Source organism: Pelodiscus sinensis, chromosome 1 (genome assembly GCF_049634645.1).
Source record: "Pelodiscus sinensis isolate JC-2024 chromosome 1, ASM4963464v1, whole genome shotgun sequence".
Classification (NCBI taxonomy): domain Eukaryota; kingdom Metazoa; phylum Chordata; order Testudines; family Trionychidae; genus Pelodiscus; species Pelodiscus sinensis.
Genome location: NC_134711.1, coordinates 238,312,867 through 238,329,294, shown reverse-complemented (window position 1 = coordinate 238,329,294; position 16,428 = coordinate 238,312,867). Strand labels below are relative to the sequence as shown.

At 43.6% G+C, this 16,428-nt stretch overlaps 1 protein-coding gene across 4 annotated transcripts in view; it reads left to right on the top strand.

Moving 5' to 3' along the window:
• Positions 1-16,428, top strand: part of LOC102445872 (uncharacterized) — a 39,169-nt gene that overhangs the window by 12,820 nt on the left and 9,921 nt on the right. For 3 of the 4 annotated variants that reach the window (XM_006138961.4, XM_025179417.2, XM_025179420.2), the window contains exons 5-8: positions 6,669-6,752; positions 10,620-10,691; positions 10,772-10,870; positions 12,469-12,552. In XM_006138961.4, the coding sequence (XP_006139023.1) occupies positions 6,669-6,752; positions 10,620-10,691; positions 10,772-10,870; positions 12,469-12,552 (339 nt within the window). The remainder of the gene's footprint in view (positions 1-6,668; positions 6,753-10,619; positions 10,692-10,771; positions 10,871-12,468; positions 12,553-16,428) is intronic. The other variant, XM_025179418.2, reaches the window with a different exon arrangement.

Sequence of the window (16,428 nt, the reverse complement as noted above, 5' to 3'; positions counted from 1 at the left end):
ACACGGCTATCCCTCTGAAACTTGACATAAAGGAATAGAGTACCGGGAAAACAGGACATATGGGAATCCACCTCCCACATGCTCTGCAACCCTCAATTCTGCACTGCCACTGGTGGTGGCACTGGCACTTTGGCAGCTCAGCTCTGAAGGCAGTGCCCCTGCCAGCAGCAGGGCAGAAGTGAGCTGAGCAATCACACAAAACCTCTACATTAGCACTGCAACTTACCCTCCCAACTGCCTTTGGAAGTGGGACCCTCGCTTGTTATAACATCATAAAATTTCAGATGTAAACGTATGAATATGTTAAATTGATTAATTTTAAAACACCCCCTTCCAGCAATGAAATAGACCAAATGTACCATGAATTTGAGTAATAGTTACTAGTAATAGTTAATTTTGAAATTTAAATTGCCATCCATACTCATCATCTTTCAGAATTAACTCCCCATTCAGATTAAAGGGAGCTATTCAGATTTTCCAGAGCTGCTATTTCAGGCTGCTTGCAGACTCAAGGAGATAGAATTTCAACCATTTATGCTTGCCTCATGTTTTTTAACATAAGATTTCATGCAGAAGCATAATTCATACGGCTGTAGAATTACAGAGTACATAGGATCATTTCTAAATAGTATTTTGTATCTTAATTTCAGCTGTAGCTTTGAGCTTGGATTAATGGCAGTGTATGGTCTTTATTTTGAAACTTTATAATACCAAGTAAAATTTATCCCACAAAGGAACATATTATTTTGTAATTTTTCAAATTTGTTTCAGAATTAAGTAAAGTTAAAGTTGATATTATTATGCTAAAAAGAAGCACGCGGGATCTTTTTCAGGGGGATAAGGCAACACGCCGCATTTATTGATAATATAACAAAGTAGCATATGCATTTTTACACACACACCCTGCTGATGGAATATTTACCAGTCTGTTGCTTGACCCAACCTATTGGCCAGATAGATCGGGTGCAAGGAAGGAGCTGGGTTGTTGTTAGACTGATGCTCCATAATTTTAGCAAGATGGGAACCTGAAGAACCAGACAGGACACCCCATCCTTTATAGGATTTTCCTTCCATGCAAGTCTATGCATTTTGCCTTGTCAGGCCTTAATCAGTCATTCAGCATCACAATCAATCTTCCTACGACATATGCTTATCAGGAAGAAGTTGTTCTCACAGCCATTTGATAGCCATATGATATCGGGGGTGTTGTCTTCCGGAGAAAGTTGTTATTGTCCCCTGTCAAGGGGTGCTTGCCACTAACTTCAGGGTTTGTCAGTCTTCCCCGGTAGTCTGCGTCTTCTGTGTGCTTTCACTTGGTTAATAATTATTTGGAACTTCTGAGTCTCCATCCCCTCCTCTGACCATTTGAGCATGCAGTGGCCTTCACTCTCATATCTCCTAAAACATTCTCTCTCATTCACACAAACAATACATTTACAGAATTGCAGCATGGAACAAAGGGGTGCTTCTAGCCACTTTATCAAAGTTAGAAAGTCTTTCAACATTAAACTTCATTTTATCTATTACAAGGCCTTGTCTAATATTAACATCACAATGTATTACAATATTCCATCTCTTAACTTGAATATGCTAACATCAAACAGAGCTGGAATTAAGTTAACAAAGCTGCCTGTCCTGCCTGAGGCTTGTATCTTGTATTTAAGTTTAATCCAAATCTTTCATAGAATCATAGAATAATAGGACTGGAAGGGACCTCAAGAGGTCATCGAGTCCAGCCCCCCGCCCTCAAGGCAGGACCAAGCTCCGTCTACACCATCCCTGACAGATGTCTATCTAACCTGTTCTTAAATATCTCCAGAGAGGGAGATTCCACCACCTCCCTTGGCAATTTATTCCAATATTTGACCACCCTGACAGTTAGGAATTTTTTCCTAATGTCCAATCTAAACCTCCCCTGCTGCACTTTAAGCCCATTACTCCTTGTCCTGTCCTCAGAAACCAAGAGGAACAAATTTTCTCCTTCCTCTTTGTGACACCCTTTTAGATATTTGAAAACTGCTATCATGTCCCCCCTTAATCTTCTTTTTTCCAAACTAAACAAGCCCAGTTCATGAAGCCTGGCTTCATAGGTCATGTTCTCTAAACCTTTAATCATTCTTGTCGCTCTTCTCTGTACCCTTTCCAATTTCTCCACATCTTTCTTGAAATGTGGCGCCCGGAAATGGACACAGTACTCCAGCTGAGGCCTAACTAGTGCAGAGTAGAGCGGCAGAATGACTTCACGAGTTTTGCTTACAACACACCTGTTGATACAACCTAAAATCATATTTGCTTTTTTTGCAACAGCATCACACTGTTGACTCATGTTCAACTTGTGGTCCACTATGACCCCTAGATCCCTTTCCGCCATGCTCCTTCCTAGACAGTCGCTTCCCATCTTGTATGTATGGAACTGATTGTTCCTTCCTAAGTGGAGCACTTTGCATTTCTCTTTATTAAACCTCATCCTGTTTACCTCTGACCATTTCTCTAACTTGCTAAGGTCATTTTGAATTATGTCCCTATCCTCCAAAGAAGTTGCAACCCCACCCAGTTTGGTATCATCTGCAAACTTAATAAGCGTACTCTCTATCCCAATATCTACATCACTGATGAAGATATTGAACAGTACGGGTCCCAAAACAGACCCTTGCGGAACTCCACTTGTTATCCCTTTCCAGAAGGATTTAGAACCGTTAACAACAACTCTCTGACTACGGTTATCCAGCCAATTATGCACCCACCTTATCGTGGCCCTATCTAAGTTATATTTGCCTAGTTTATCAATAAGAATATCATGCGAGACCGTATCAAATGCCTTACTAAAGTCTAGGTATATGACATCCACCGCTTCTCCCTTATCCACAAGGCTCGTTATCCTATCAAAGAAAGCTATCAGATTAGTTTGGCATGACTTGTTGTTCACAAACCCATGCTGGCTATTCCCTATCCTTTGCTATAACATACATTCATTATAACTAACTGACTTATTAGTTACAAAATTCCAGGGCTACAATATAGCTCAGTGTTTCTTAAATTGTGTTTAGGCAGTCGGAGATGTGCCGCAGAGAACAACAGACTCAATAACTTCCCCCCGACCCTTTTATTTTTTGCTCAATAACTTTCCCCTAACCCCCTTTTTTTCCCCCTCAACAAAAAATCTATGGTGTTCCTCATAAAAAAAAAATTTGTTTGGTGTTCCTCAGTCTTAAAAAGTTTAACGCTGATATAGCTAGTAATGTGCGAGATTTTCCAGTGCTAATAAAAACATTTACTTTCAATAGTTTGTACGGTATATACAGTCAGGTACCTTTTACTGATCAATAGAAAATATTACACTTGGTAAAGGTAAAATTAGCCAAAAGGTCTAGTTTGGTAGAACAGATTTTCCCATAGAAGCAATATGACGGTGATATGAAAGTGATGCTTTTGACTGGGGAGTGAGTTTTAAGAGAGCAGTTCTCTATTGCCAGCAATACTGGAAACCATCTTCTGCTGTCAGCTATATTGAAAATGTTATGAAAGTTGCAAAGCCAAGCACTCAGATGGGAAATGCCAAAATGAAGGTTGGTTAATAATTATTTGGAACTTCTGAGTCTCCATCCCCTCCTCTGACCATTTGAGCATGCAGTGGCCTTCACTCTCATATCTCCTAAAACATTCTGGGTATGTCTACACTACCCTCCTAGTTTGAACTAGGAGGGTAATGTAGGCATACCGCACTTGCAAATGAAGCCCGGGATTTGAATTTCCCAGGCTTCATTTGCATAAGCGGGGAGCCGCCATTTTTAAAACCCCGCTGGTTCGAACCCCGTGCAGCGCGGCTACACGGGGCACGAACTAGGTAGTTCAAACTAGGCTGCCTAGTTCGAACTACCGTTACTCCTCATTTCACGAGGAGTAACGGTAGTTCGAACTAGGAAGCCTAGTTCGAACTACCTAGTTCGTGCCCCGTGTAGCCGCGCTGCACGGGGTTCGAACAAGCGGGGTTTTAAAAATGGCGGCTCCCCGCTTATGCAAATGAAGCCCGGGAAATTCAAATCCCGGGCTTCATTTGCAAGTGCGGTATGCCTACATTACCCCGCTAGTTCGAACTAGCGGGGTAGTGTAGACATACCCTAACTCTCATTCTCACAAACAATACATTTACAGAATTGCAGCATGGAACAAAGGGGTGCCTATTCTGTGTGGTATTTGAAAGCACAGGAGAGTCAGACTACCTGCTCATAGTTCCAGTGCTTCACCCCAGCCCAACAATCTTCTGGGAACAGCAATTACAGGGAGAATCCTTCTGAGCCCTCATAGCCCTGGGCTAGTCGTGCTGAACTGCTCTGTCAGCATTGCAGATGTTCAATCTGGTCAGCACTAAGGCTATGTCTAGACTACAAGCCTCTTTCGAAAGAGGCTTTTTCGAAAGATACTTTCGAAAAAGCTTCTTTCGAAAAAGGGCATCTAGACTACAATCAGTACTTTTGAAAAAGCAAGCTGCTTTTTCGAAAGAGAGCCCCTAGGCAGTCTGGATGCTCTCTTTCGAAAAAGCACAGTTTGCATTACATAGCGCCTTTTTTCAAAAGAGCACTTTTGAAAAAAGGTGTTATTCCTCCTGAAATGAGGATTACTGCTGTCGAAAGAAAAGTCGCGTTCTTTCGATTTAATTTCGAAAGAATGTGGCTGTAGTCTAGACACGAGAAGTTTTTTCGAAAAAAGGCTACTTTTTTCTAAAAAACCCTGCAGTCTAGACACAGCCTAAGAGCTATGAGAGGCATAAGCAACCTCAATGAAGACTGAATCTTCAGAGATTTTAGCTGCTATAATATAAAGCTCTATGTAGTATGTTTTCAAAGACTTATGAGATGGCTAAACTTGGGGGAATTTCCCCAAGAATCAGGAGTGAAAGTAACTTAAAATGTCTTACAAGTACTGTCTTATTGCCACCCAAGTCCCTGCCAGCTCTTTAAATAGCTCCTTGCTAGCTTTTATTGCAGCTCAGCAAGCTCTTGCCCGAGCTGCATACCAGGGCTTACCTGCTTATTTTCACCTCTGCCAAGGATAGCAAAAGGCATATTCTTGACACCAGCGGCACAGTGTGAGGGGGGCATAAGCACGTGACATCCCCCCAAACACCGTGGCTATGTCTGGACTGCCTCCTCTTGCACAAAAAATATGCAAATGAGGCAAAGCATGGAATATCGCTGTGCCTCATTTGCACAATTAATGAGGCTCCATTTTTGCGCAAAAACCCCCTCTTGCGCATGAGCCGTTCTTCCTGAAAAAAAGAGGCAGAACGGCTCTTGCGCAAGAGGGGGTTTTTGCACAAAAAGGAGCCGTGTAGGTGGCTCCTTTTTGTGCAAAAGCCTCTTGTGCAAAACCAGAGTCTCATTAATTATGCAAATGAGGCACAGCAATATTCCACGCTTTGTCTCATTTGCATTTTTTTTGAACAAGAGGGGGCAGTCTAGATGTAGCTCCCGGGTGGGATGGGCAAGGGGCCAGAGCCTCTGGGTGGCTGGGAGTGCTAGCGGCGGGGAGGAGAAACCTAGTCCCCACAGCAGAGGTTAGCTCCCGCTCCCCCAAATTCATTGGCAATTGCCGAGGGAAGTGGAGCAATGGCAACTCTTCTATCCTAGCTCCTGGTTGCATCACTTGGGAGAGGGGCAGGACCACCCCTGCACCCACCGGTGGGAAGCAGAGCCACATGGCTGGCAGCTAGGGAAGCAGATCTCAAGTATCTGTGTATGCTCACATGCACTTGTCACTTCTCAGTGCATTCTTTAGTACTGCCTGTTGATGGAGGCTCATCTCCCTGGCTGTTTCAGGAAGGTCCAAAACTTGGAGGATGCTCAGTCCCTTCAATTCCTGTTGATGACATTGAAGGACTGATGGTGCTTGAGAACCCCTATTGCAAAGGGCATATGTAAAGTATTTTAAAAAGGAGGAGATGCACCATACCAGATTACACCATCTGAGGACATAGATTGAATTAACAGTTCTGAATGAAATTTACTCTTGTCTCTGTTTTCCCTTTTTTTTTTCCCCAGAGTGGAGCAGTGCACCAGTATTAGAACATCTAGTGATCTGGGAGGAAAAGAATGGCAAAATGTTCTTGTTGAAAAGTCTAATAATCCCTGGACAATCAGGGTATATCTACACTGCAACATTATTTCAGAATATCAGCCATTATTCTGAAATAACTATGCAAGTGTCTATACAGCTAGCCTGTTATTCCAAAATAATTTTGAAATACTGGGCACCTTATTTTGGTGTTTGTAAACCTCATTCCACGAGGAATAATGCTCCTTCCAAAATAGTTATTTTAGAATAGAAGTAGTGTGGACACTCCACTGCTGCTATTTCAAAATAGCTCCTCCTCCAGGACAGTCAAGGTAATTACGCCCCAGTGCTTCTTGGGGCTCTAATTCAAGGTATCACCTCCACATTATGGGAGCTTGCCTTGGACTAATTTCCAGGCTTTCCTGTAGTGTAGACGCGTTATTTCGAAATAAGCTATTTTGGAGTATCATGGAGCTAGATGTAGCCTCAGAATGTTTCCACATAGTGAATGGTTTTAAGGGCTGTAAAGCTAATACATTAACTAAATCATAGCACTGCTTCTCATTTTCACCACATCAGTTTTAGAAAATTTAATATTAAACATTGTACATTTACAGATGTGACAACCAATAGTATGGAAAAAGCAACTAGTCGTGCAGCATTTTCTGAAGAAATTTATCCAACACAAAGCAAACCAACAGGTTAGGGAAAAGATTTTTTTTAAATTTTGTTTTTCCCCTTTTAGAAACATTGTATCATGAAGAGCTTGACTATTTAATAAATTTTCCATCTCTGAATATTCCTCAGAAACTGTGAAAATTGGTTTTACTTCTAGTTAATCATCAATCTATTAAAAATGTCCTGTATTTGGCACAAAATTACAAATCTTTGCAGATGTGACAGAGAAGGGGATCCCATTTATATGTTCCTTTTTATGGTATTTTGCCTTGTAGCTACATATGTGTATTTTCAGCCTTCATTGCAGCTTAAAAGTTTGCTCTGGGAATTTTGTAGAGATATGATTGTCACACAAGGCATTTTGTGACAAGGTGTTACTCCTATTAGAGTAGAGTACAAGGTTCCCTCTAAGCTGCATGGCAACACAGCCCTGCATCTGCTTAATTAGCCCCAGTCAGTCCGGGGCCCAAGGCTCTGCACAGAGACATGCCTGATTTGGGGGCAGAGGGGAGATTAAGCAGCTGCAAGGCTGTGCTACCGTGCAGCTTAAAGGGAACCATGGTAGAGTATCTTTCTTCTGGGTTGCCACAGTAGGATAGAGAGTCAGAAGCTGTTCTTCCAAAGCCTCCCTTTTTGTTTCTCTTAAATACTGGTATGTTGTTGTATTTGGTTATGAAGAAGAACATTTTTCCCATTCATTGGAAGGAATTTTGCCCTCTAGAACCACCTCCTTCCAGTATTGCCCTGTAACCATAGTTTATTGATATATCTGTTTCTGACATCAGATAAAGATATATATTGCACAATAAAAGATGCTTCCACACCACCTTAGTGGCAGCAGATAGAGGCCAATTGCTAGCATAGTTTACTTTTCGTGAGAGGTGCCAGCATCAAAAGTGTCAATCAATCAGGGCAGAGTTTATTTGCTTTGGACATTTATTTAGTTTAGGATTCCTTTATTATTTTAACCAGGAAACAATAGGGATGTCTTTATGTAGTCCACTATATACCAATAAGCCTAGGCTTGCCATCTGCATGTATTCCCCCCATCTTGGTGCCTCTGTATCAGAGACAGCAACTTGGAATGGCAGGGGGCTCCCTGGGAGTGGGGCCAGAGTGCACTGGCTGCTGTGAGGAGCTGGCTTAAAAGCTAGTTCCCCCCAGCATCTTCTCTGACTCCCACAGAGCACTTCTGTCCATGGTGATCCTGGACTCACCACGGACAGAGGCGGGTCCCTGGCTGGCCTCTGTCCCTGGGGCACTTGATCCCCCCACAGACAGGAGATGTTGCTGGAGCAGCCTCTGTCCGCAGTGGGCCCAGGCTCACCATGGACAGAGGCTGAAACACAGCAGCCTCCCCCACTTCCTCTTCCCCACAGTAGCCTCTGTCTGTGGGGAGTTCAGACCCTTGTGGACAGGGGCTGCTGCCACCCCGCGCAGCTGCCTCTGTATCAGAGACAGCAGTGTGGAGTGGCAGGGGGCTCCCCAGGAGTGGGGCTGGAGTGCACTGGCTACTGGACCCTGGGGACCAAAAGAATAGTCGAGTAACCGATAAGAATTCATGTGATTACTCAACTATTCAATTACCGGATATCTAACATCCATAGCGAACAATCTCAATATGTTATCCAATTAATGCACACAGAGTTAACAAGTAAAGATAAGTTTGTAAGTTATACCAGTGTAAACTAGGAAACCTAACATTAAGCCCTACCTAACATCATTGTGTTTACTTTAGGAAGTTGCTCAGTATGGCTGTGTCTATACTGCACCCCTTTTCCGGAAAAGGGATGCAGATGAGACAAGTCAGAATTGCAAATGAAGCGGGGGATTTAAATTTTCCCCGCTTCGTTTGTATAAACATGGCTGCCGCTTTTTTCCGGCTCGGGGCTTTGCCGGAAAAAAGCGCCAGTCTAGACGGAGATCTTTCGGAAAATAAAGCCTGATTTTAAGAGGAATAAGGGTCCTTTCGGAAAAGGCTTTATTTTCCGAAAGATCCCGGCCTAGACTGGCACTTTTTTCCGGCAAAGCCCCGAGCCGGAAAAAAGCGGCAGCCATGTTTATACAAATGAAGCGGGGAAGATTTAAATCCCCCGCTTCATTTGCAATTCTGACTTGTCTCATCTGCATCCCTTTTCCGGAAAAGGGGTGCAGTGTAGACACAGCCTATATGTTCAGTAAGCTGAGTTAAAGATGGCAGTTTTACTTTTCACTGGCCAGTGGGCATTTGTACAACTGAAGTGCAGTTTGTTGGTTTTTTTATCTTGTACGGTATTCCCTTTCACAAATTTTAGAGGTCTTTTAATGAGAAAGGGATGAGACAGGCAAGTGAAATTTTTCATTCCCTTTTTACGATAGCACGGATGTCACATAAGAACTATAGCTTCAGGTCATGATTACAACACTTCCTTACAACTCAATGGGCATCCAGTTCCTTTAGATGGTTTTGAAAATCTTAGCATAAACATGTTTCCCATATACAGTAAACTTCCGATAATCCGGCACCTTTAGGACCCAGGGGGTGCCGGATTATCAGATATGCCGGACTATCGGAAGGGGGGGCTATGAGGGGTCTGGGGTAGGGTGGGGTGGGGGGGATAGCCCCCCCTTCCAATAGTCCGGCTCTGCCCCAGGCGTCCCCGATTCAGCCGCTGCTGGTCAGTTTCAGCAGCAGCTGAATCAGGGAAGCCTGCGGCAGAGCAGCTGGGGTGCTGCCGGGTTGGTCCGGTAGCGCCGCCCCTCGGCACTGCGAGACCAACCCGGCAGCACCCCAGCTGCTCTTGGGGATGCCTGGGACAGAGCAGCTGGGGTGCTGCTGGGTTGGTCCCGCAGCGCCGAGGGGCGGTGCTACAGGACCAACCCGGCAGCACCCCAGCTGCTCTGCCCCCGGCTTCCCCGATTCAGCTGCTGGTCAGTTTCAGCAGCGGCTGAATCGGGGAAGCCGGGCGCAGAGCAGCTCCAATTGTCCAGCTGCCTGGAGCACTTCTGGGTTCCTGATGGTGCCGGACCATCAAGTGCCGGAGCATTGGATGCCAGACTAATGGAGTTTTACTGTATTGTACATATTTATATTGTAATCAGTAACAGTCCAGCTTTTGCGTGAGCTCTAGGAAAATTGGACTCAATAGAAATTATGATCAGTACTTTTTAAGTTTTGTTTTATTTTCTTTACTGTGAGCTCCTGGCAACCAATGGTTCTGTTACTCTCAAAACTAAGTAGAAAAGCATTCTACCTGAATGCTTACCACTGAGAAATCCTAACTGCCAGCGCCGAGTATCAATCTGATACAGGGGCGGACTGGCCCGGTGGAATACCGGGAATTTCCCGGTGGGCCTTCATCCAGTGGGCCATCGTGTCCGCATGCCATTGCCCCTCACTTGGAGCGGCTTCTCGTCCGTACTGTATGCGGTATGCAGAGCCCAACCTGCCGCCTGTGCCACGTGCTGGACATGACACAGGGGGCGTGGCTTGAGGGGCACACAGGGGTGACGTAATGGGGAGGGCCGTTCTCAACCCATTTTCCAGGTCTACTTTGATTGCCAGTACGCTCCTGATCTGATACTCCAGTATTGTTTGTTCCACCATCATAGCAAGCTGACAGTCTAATAAGGCTGTTTTTATTTCTGTGTACAGTGTCTACTTCCACTGAGCCATTGCATTGTTGAAGCCTTTTTTTTTCTAGCTTTGTTATTATAGAGTGTTCTCCAAAAATCCATTTGTGTCTGCTCCTTGTATTACAGCTCCCACTTTACCAGCTATGTAATTAAATCATTCCAATAGATATTCTCATCTTTGTTTTTGACTGACAAAAATACTGTTCAAAAATCTGTTCATTACAATAAAAGTATGGAAGAATTGACCACAAGAATTTTTGTATGTTTGATTGCAGATGTTCCTGAATCAGCTACTTATCCGTGGCGTCAGTTGAACCATATTTTAAAGACACTGGAAGATCAAATGAGTAAATATATAAATATGTATGGCATAGCTTTTCAAATATAAGATTCAATAACTTCCTACTAACTTCGTATCTTTTTACAGGTGTTCAAAGATATGATTTCCAAGGTATAAAAGGAAGCCATTCTCAAGTGCCAGTGAGAATGCTGAAGAATGTATTACAGGACTTACAGAAAGAATATAGTATGTATACTTTCCATTACTCTTTATGTTTTGTAAACATAAACTTGTTATTTTAGAAATATGGATGAACATACTTTAACATACTGAACACAGAGAGGATCAAATCCTCCATTGATGTAAATTGGTGAAATGCTACTTTGGCAGTGGTAGTCACTATGGATTTACATCAGCTGAAGATCTGGTACAAGGTCTTTATCTTCAGTTAAGTGTAGCTAGTTGCTATATAAACTTCACAGTGTAGAAGAGGTATTTGTAAATATTTATGAAAATCCAGAAACTATGAAATTGGGTGCTGAATGCCTCCAGTAACCAGGATAAGAGAGGCAAATATTAGATAAGAAATGTAACTACTTTTGTATATCTTGAATAGAGAGAAAAGGGCATGCAAACCAAACAGTGATCAGTTCGTTTAAGAACTTACAAATCAAGACCCTGATCCTGCAATTACTTATGTACCAGCTTAAGCTCAAGCACATGAACAATCCCATTGATTTTAATAGTCATTTCAATAGATGAAATCAGTAGGACTTACTGTGCTTAAATTTAAACACATATGTAAGTGATTGCATCATAGGAGCTTATTACTCCTAAACTATGTACACAATGTAACTTTAAAAAAATGCTGCTATAAAAAGCACCCTCAAATGTTGCATCAATTATATTGGTGGCTATAGTATGTATATGCATCTATAAATCCTGCCACCAATGAACTTAGATCACAAGCGCATTTCACATAGGCCTAGAACTGGTCCTAGGGGCATGTGAGTGCAGATGCATGCAGCATTCTATTTAGTAGCCAAATTAATTAAACAAATAGGAAGGTGATAGAAGATGAAACCTCATATTAGGGAAGGGAAAGCAGTAGTCAGGGGCATGCCTGAAGAAACTAATGCGTCCCTCAGCAGTTCCGACACTTCCTCTGGAAATAGGAACAGCAAGCATTGTGTAGACCACAGAACAACCAGTCATCAGCTGGTACGCTATGTTCAGTTCAGTGACAGAGGAGGTGCCATGTCTTGTTACCATTGAGTTTCCTGGCTTATCGATCCTACTGTTATTTTTGCTTCTAGAATTAGATATGAGAAGTCATTATAGTAGAACAAGGGGTACGTGCTTTTCTTTTTCAAGTACTTTTTCCAACACTAGAAAGCATTCGCTTCCTCATATACATTTGTGACATGAAAAGTACAGTAAAACTACATTCTGTTCAGTGTAGCCTTTCTTGAATAAATATTATTACATCATTGGGAACACACTGAAATACTGAGCAGAGGATGTTGATTTAATGGAAATTTTGCCTGTGTAAAGACTTTAGGACTTGGCCCAGAATATGCAAAACAAAGACGCACTAGTAAAAAAATGGAAATACAAAGAAATATACACAATGAAATAACAAAAGAAAGGAAATAAAGTATTCCTGGGCCAGATTTATCTTGAAAGGGTCATTTTTTTTTTACAGATTAGGTGGAGAATAGTAATTCCCCGAGTTGCATGTAAGCAGTGAAATGCATCAGTACCACAACTTGCAAATACAATTCTTTTGGTTCACAGAAATAAAAACATTTTAAATAAACATTCCTCCCCTTTTCATTGTCTAGAAACACAGATGCCTTTGTCAAGTAATGAGATTATGAATTCTTCAGTCATGGAAAACATTCTTCAAAATTTAAAAAACCATAAAGGTAAGAGAAATGTGGATTGATTACACATAGAAAATAGCCAACCAACACGTATGTTAATAGGGCTTTAATTATAGTAGCCCTTGGCTATTAGAACCCTTGTTTCCAACAAGTTTAATTTCCCAAGTTAAGGCTGACAAGTGTAAAGGTCCTTCTAAGACAGTAAATACTTTAAAAGCAGAAAAAGATAAAAACATGTTTTGAAGTTTTTACTAAAGCAATTTAAGAATATACAATGTTCCTAACAAAAGCTCATTATGTGCAATTTCCCAGGCCACCAGTTAAAATAGCCTTGTTTCAGGAAGGCACTAATTCACTGGCTGTCAGTCCATTAGGCCAGTGGTTTTCAAACTGTGGGTCGCAACCCAGTACTGGGTCATGGAATGTCAGGCACTGGGTCTTGTTGCTGCAGGAAGATCAGGTGACCAGTGGGGGTGCTAAGGCAGCTACCTGCCTGTCCTGGCGCTGCAGACTGTGCTGTGCCCCAGAGCAGCAAACCCAGCTCCTAGATTGGGAGGAGAGTGGGGAGAGAGTGCACAGGACTTCGTGCATTGCCCCACCCCAAAAACTAACTTGATACTCCCATTCAGTGCCGGCTCGAGCAATTCTGGCACCCCGGGCAGCGGGCGCGCGACGCATGTGTGGCCCTGCCTCCACCCCCTCCCCCGGCACACTGCACACCTTACAGCTGCCATTGGGTGTGCGGCACCTGATGACAGCTTTAAGGGACGGCAGATGGAGCTGGCAGCGTGTGCTGCACTGCCTGGGCCGGCGGCCACCACTGCTGGCGTGCAGCCCAGGGCTGCCCGGGACAGGCCATGCCTGGCCATGCAGGGCCCCGCAGGGGGGAAAGGGCGCTGCTGGCCGGCGCTGTGGGGGTTAACGTGGCCCCCATTCCGGCTGGGAGCTGCTGCAGCCCAGGAGCCGGTGCATGGCGCCTGATGGCAGCTGGCGCCCCTTACAGCTGCCATGAGGCACCCCCCATAGGTTGGCATCCCGGGCAGCTGCCTGGCTAGCCCACCCCTTAATCCAGCCCTGCTCCCATTGGAGGGGAACCTGCTGCTGGCTGCGTCTGGGACACAGCATGGTCTGTGGTGCTAGGAGAGGCAGGAAGCCTGACTTAGCATCGCTGCTGCACCACTGACCAGGAGACTCTCAAGGTAAGCCCCTCCTGCCCCAGCTCTGACCCCTCCTCCCAAAGCCAGAGCCCCCTCCTATACCCAAAAGCGCTCATCCTCAACCCCACTCTGCAGCCCACACTCTAGTTAAATTGTGTTGGGTCATAGGCATCCACAATCTTCTTCAACTGGATCATGAGAAAAAAAAAGTTTGAAAACCCAGCATTAGGCAAAGCTATCAGATGAGACACCACTTGCCCAGCACCCCCTGCTGGGGCATCCCCACTGCAGTGGGTATGGCAGTGGTGGTTGAGGCAGACTCCCTGGGACTGGGTGTTCTTAGCACAAGTTTATTAATGTAGCTCAGGAAGCAAGTAGTGCCCCACAACTATGGAGGCTGGCCAGAGTTTCAAGGGCATGGTCTTCTCTTTGGCCTGTTGTGAGCATATCAAAATTCATGGGCTGTGAGGTATTCATTCACAGAACTCTTGGGGTTTCAAGCATAATTTGCTGTCTTCTCAGCATATTCAACACTAAAGTGTGCTAGGAAAAGCAGCTTCACATAGGAATAAGGGTTTGCGTGTGTTTTAATTTTTTTAAAACTTAATTGCCTACAGGGCAATGATTATTTATATTCAGAGAGCACTTTCAGCCCAGCGTAATCTTCTGCCACTTGTCACTTAAATTCATGTCACTAAGTATCCATGAATGAGTTTTTCTCCCAAAGGAAAATGGCACTGAACTGTGTATGGGTATGTGCTGCCCAACGCTGATGGAAACATCAGCAGTGAAAACAGTGGAGAATGGACCCTGAATGTTAATAAACTAGTTAGTTAATCCCAACAGTGAAAGTAACAACATTTCTTACAGGTACTGTCCTATTGCAGCCCAGGCTCCTGCCAGCTCTTTTGCCACAGTTCAGCCCGCTCTTGCCAGAGCTGCACACTAGGGCACACTTGCTTACTTTCACCTCTGGTTAATCCCAAACCTTCTATCTGCAAGAGTAGAGACCAAGCTAGTTGGGGCATTCCACCTTTTCTGCTCCATTTCCACCCAGCTGCTGAAGAGAAGTCTCTACCCTCTCTTGTTCTTGGCTCCTGGGGGGGAAAGGGAGGTTTTCTGCTACTATACCCTGGTGGTTCCCTTCTGTCCTCCCTATGACTGGCAGGGCAGAGATGTTTTGGCAGTTATTGCATTGCTAGGCATTTTGACTAAATTCTGCTCCTGTCCATCTGCTTGATCTATGGGTATAGGGCTGAGTAGGGAGTACTGCTTTGATTGTAACTGCTAGCTCTGCCTAGATAAGAGCAGGAGGAGTATCATTCAGTGATAGCAGCAGCAGGACTGGTTTGCTAAAGCCAGCAGGTGGCCAACACAATGGGCCCTTTCAGAGCGCAGTCCCTAATTACAGGTCATCATCTCTAGCTTTCCTCCACTAAGCTATTAGCCACTATTTATCTTCTTAGAATTTTTACTGTCATAGATTCAGTTTCTACTTAAAGAAACTACTCTAGCATAACCCTATATTCTAAAAGAATCACAGTTGAAGACATTAACTTTTTAATGCAAGATATTTATTATACAGTAGACCTCTAAAACAGGAAGCTGATGTCATTTGCAGTGAAAATTGTAGTGTTGAATCAGCATGGGGACAAAACAAAAATGTTGTGTGATAGGTAGTTTATCATATATATTGTAATTATTTGCCTTCCACAGTATTGATGCTTCTTACTAGAAACAATCTGTTTTTAAAGGGAGTACCTTACTCAAGATAAATTTCACGCTGTGGAATTTCCTTAAAGTAAGCAAATTGTCATTAACAGGGAATAACAGAAATATTTGTTGTGCTAGCCTCTCTGCTTACAAATTACTCTGTATTTGAAATATTAGATGTAAGCAGGACCTTTTGTGATTAGTAGGTAATAAAACCTTTCAGGGGGTAATTAATTGTTCCCTAAAGCATTTATAGTAATCTATTCTCTCACTTATTGGACCAAATTTATCCCTGGAGCAATTTCACAGATGTCAGTATTGTCACTCTAGAAATGAATTCTACCCAAACATTTCCTAAAAGTCATTCTATAATGGTGTCTTTTATAACCAATTAAATTATCAAGGCTGAGATTTGAAGTTTTCTGGATTGGGCCTTTTTTCCTTAAGGTGCCATTGTTGCCAGGACATTCTCTCTCATTGCAGCTCTAGAGCAGGCTGCTAAACTGTTGGGCATTAGACCAGGGCAGGATTAAGAGCGATCCAGGAGCCCACGTGTAGGCCTGGACCCTTCCTCCCCCTTGAAGGGGTAGTGGTTGAGGGCCTGTCTGTCAGAGAGGCAGAAGCATGGAGTCCCCTTCCTCCTACACACACTCTAGGGCTACGTCTAGACTACATCCCTTTTTCAGAAAAGGGATGCAAATTAGACGTATCGCAATTGCTAATGAAGCAGGGATTTAAATCTCCCACGCTTCATTAGCATAAAAATGGCTGCCGCTTTTTTCCCCCGCACGGAGCTTTGTCGGAGAAAAGCGCCAGTCTAGACGCTGATCTTTCGAAAAATAAAGCCTTTTCTGAAAGATCCCTTATGCATCTTGAAATAAGGGAGATTTAAATCCCCACTTCATTAGCAATTGTGATAAGTCTAATTTATATCCCTTTTCCGAAAAAGGGATGTAATCTAGACGTAGCCTAGGAGTGAGAATAGGGCTCTTCCTCTTTCCTTAGGAGCAGCAGGATAGTTTTGAGGATGGTCTCCCTAGTCTGAAGG